This window comes from Rutidosis leptorrhynchoides, chromosome 10, assembly GCF_046630445.1.
Source record: "Rutidosis leptorrhynchoides isolate AG116_Rl617_1_P2 chromosome 10, CSIRO_AGI_Rlap_v1, whole genome shotgun sequence".
Lineage (NCBI taxonomy): Eukaryota > Viridiplantae > Streptophyta > Magnoliopsida > Asterales > Asteraceae > Rutidosis > Rutidosis leptorrhynchoides.
This window is the reverse complement of record NC_092342.1, coordinates 83,264,159-83,267,051: the sequence shown is the minus strand read 5'-3', so window position 1 is coordinate 83,267,051 and position 2,893 is coordinate 83,264,159. Positions and strand designations below refer to the sequence as shown.

The window sequence follows — 2,893 nt, the reverse complement described above, 5'->3', positions numbered from 1 at the left end:
ATGGATAAAAAAATTTCACCCATGGATGAACCCGCTTCCACCCGAAATAACTAAATATATAAATTTATCACTCAAATTAGTATCATTTATGTAGTGATATTTCATTAATTATATTCATATTCATCTTTCATTATATTTTTTCTAAAAATATAACTTTATTCTTATATTTTGTTTTGTTTAATTTAAATGTATTTATCGTAATTTGGTGGTTTAAATGTGATTCCATGTAACTAAAAGTAAGCAACTTACATGTCGATATCTTTACACATTTAATAGACTATTTATTGAATATTTGTTATATAGATTAGTAAAAATGTGACTTTCGGTTGCATAAACTATTAAAAAAATATTACTTTTGATCGTATATAATGAACCACCGCTTATAATTGTTAAAAATAAGATAAATTTAAATGGATATGGATAATTATCCATTAACCCGCTTCACCCGACGGATATGGATATGGATGGATGAAAACTAAAAAAAATAAATGGATATGGATATGGATACGGCCTCACCCGATCCATATCCGATCCATTGCCATCCCTAAACCTATTCGACAACTGCTCTACAAGCCAGAAATATCGGGAAGACTGACCAAATGGGCGATAGAGCTGGGCGAACACGAAATTGTGTATTGCGCTAGCAGCGCTATTAAGGGACAGGTAATGGCCGACTATCTGGCCGAAACAGCCGCTGATATACCGGTGATCTACGACTCTGAACTACTCCTCGCGCCTTCTCCCGAACTATGGGAGCTCTATAACAACGGCGCAGCAAGCTCCGAGGGCGCTGGAGCAGGTTTAATCCTCACAGGTCCGCATCAGCAAGAGCATACATACGAGCTGATGTTTAACTTTAAGATGACAAACAACGAGGCAGAATATGAGGCACTATTAGCAGGGATGCATATAGCCCGGGAGTTGGGAGTAAAAAAGCTACAAGCCTATGTGGATTCGCAATTAGTCGCTAATCAGATAAATGGCACGTTCGACGCCAATGAAAAATCCATGCAATCATACCTAGCTCTGGTCCACTCTCTAGCGGATATATTCATCGACTTCAGAATCAGTCAAATCCCTAGGAGTCAGAACAAACAGGCGGACGTACTTAGTAAGTTGGTAGCTCTCACCTTCAACCATTTGGAAAAGAAGCTACTAGTAGAACAAGTTTTCAAGAAATCCACTAAGCCTGAGGTAACAGTTGCATCTGTCGAAGAGGAAGAAGCGACTTGGATGACAGACATCATAGAATTCCTGCGAACTGGGTCCTTACCTGAAAACGAGAAGGAAGCAATGAAGATCAGGGTGAAAGCGCCAAATTATGAACTGTGAGGGGAGGTCCTATATCGGAAATCTTATCTAGGCGCCTCCTTGCGCTGCGTGGGACCCAAGGAGGCCGCCACAATTATTGACAAGCTTCACAAAGGATCTTGTGGATTACACTCTAGATCGAGGACAGTCACTGAGAGGATTAAGTGACTAAGGTCTTATTGCCCCAGGATGTACGCTGACACGGCAGAAAGGATAAGAGTCTGCCAAGAATGTCAATTGCACGCACCAGTTAGCAGAGCGCTGCAACACCCAATGATACCTATCACGTCACCATGGCCGTTCTGCAATTGGGCTATCGACATAGTAGGACCTTTCCTAAAGGGTGCTGGGAATGCTGAATACCTAGTGGTCGCTATCGACTTCTTCACTAAAGGGGTAGAAGCGAAACCCCTGCGCACCATCACCAGTAAGCGGATCCGAGATTTTTTCTGGGAAAGCATTGTATGTAGGTTCGGAATACCTAACAAAATTGTCAGCGACAATGGAACACAATTCGAAGGCAACCCCTTCCGCAGTTGGAGTCAGGATTTGAACATCAAGCAACGTTTCACCTTCGTGGCGCACCCTCAGGCTAATGGCCAATGTGAGGTTACGAACAGGGATATTGTGCACACCATCAAAGCAAGGTTAGGAATGAAGCGCAGCGGATAGGTGGATGAGTTACCAAAAGTCCTATGGTCACATAGAACGACGCACAAAAATAGCATAGGAGAAACATCGTTCAGCTTGGTATACGGCTCTGAGGCGGTGATCCCAGCAGAGATAATCGTCCCAACAGAAAGAATGTTGTCATACAGTGAAGAGGGAAATGATGAAAAGCTGCGCACCAACTTGGACTACATGGAAGAACGCAGAGAAATGGCGGCAATTCGTGAAGCGGCCAATAAACAACGCATCGCAAAATATTACGATAAGCGTGTGCGGGCAAGGTCATACAAAGTGGGAGACCTTGTGTGGCACGACAACCAAGCGAGCAGGGCCCAAAACACTGGAAAGTTGGGGCCAAACTGGGAGGGACCTTACAAGGTCATTGGAATCAGTAACACTGGAACTTACAAACTGGCAGAGCTAAAGGGTAATCCAATTAAGCAGAGCTGGCATGCTACCGCGCTTAACAAATGCTACATGTAATATAGAAATTAGGAGAATTGATCACTCACCTACTTTGTCTAGATTTACATGTAATTACTAAAAGAACGCGCCTTTGTAGATCGATCGTGTACTGCGTCATTGTAAAATCATCTTTTTGATTATATTAAAGCAACAAGTCATTTTCAGTCGATTATTTCTTGTGCCTTTGAAAGCAGAAGAGCTACTTGACTTAAACTGCACACACACAGTATCATACTAGCGCGTTCCGGCCTCTTCAAGGGATGGCTTTCCCTAGCTCCCGTGTGCAAGATGTCTGTTTGGAGACAGACTAGATTATTTACCGGAGAGTGATGGTCATTGGGTTGACCTAGTTCCACTCGAGCAGACCTAGGGATCTGCAAGTCATGACTATACATAAAAAAGCGTTAGTCGCGCTTGACCACAGTCCCAAACGAACGTTTGGAAGACT

At 42.9% G+C, this 2,893-nt stretch overlaps 1 protein-coding gene across 1 annotated transcript; it reads left to right on the top strand.

The window, feature by feature from the left end:
* Nucleotides 1-666: 666 nt before the first annotated feature.
* Nucleotides 667-2,463, top strand: LOC139870412 (uncharacterized). Its single transcript, XM_071858223.1, has 3 exons — nt 667-1,328; nt 1,500-1,958; nt 2,058-2,463. The coding sequence occupies exons 1-3, from the start codon at nt 667-669 to the stop codon at nt 2,461-2,463; spliced, it is 1,527 nt and encodes a 508-aa protein (XP_071714324.1).
* The last annotated feature ends 430 nt before the right edge of the window (nt 2,464-2,893 follow it).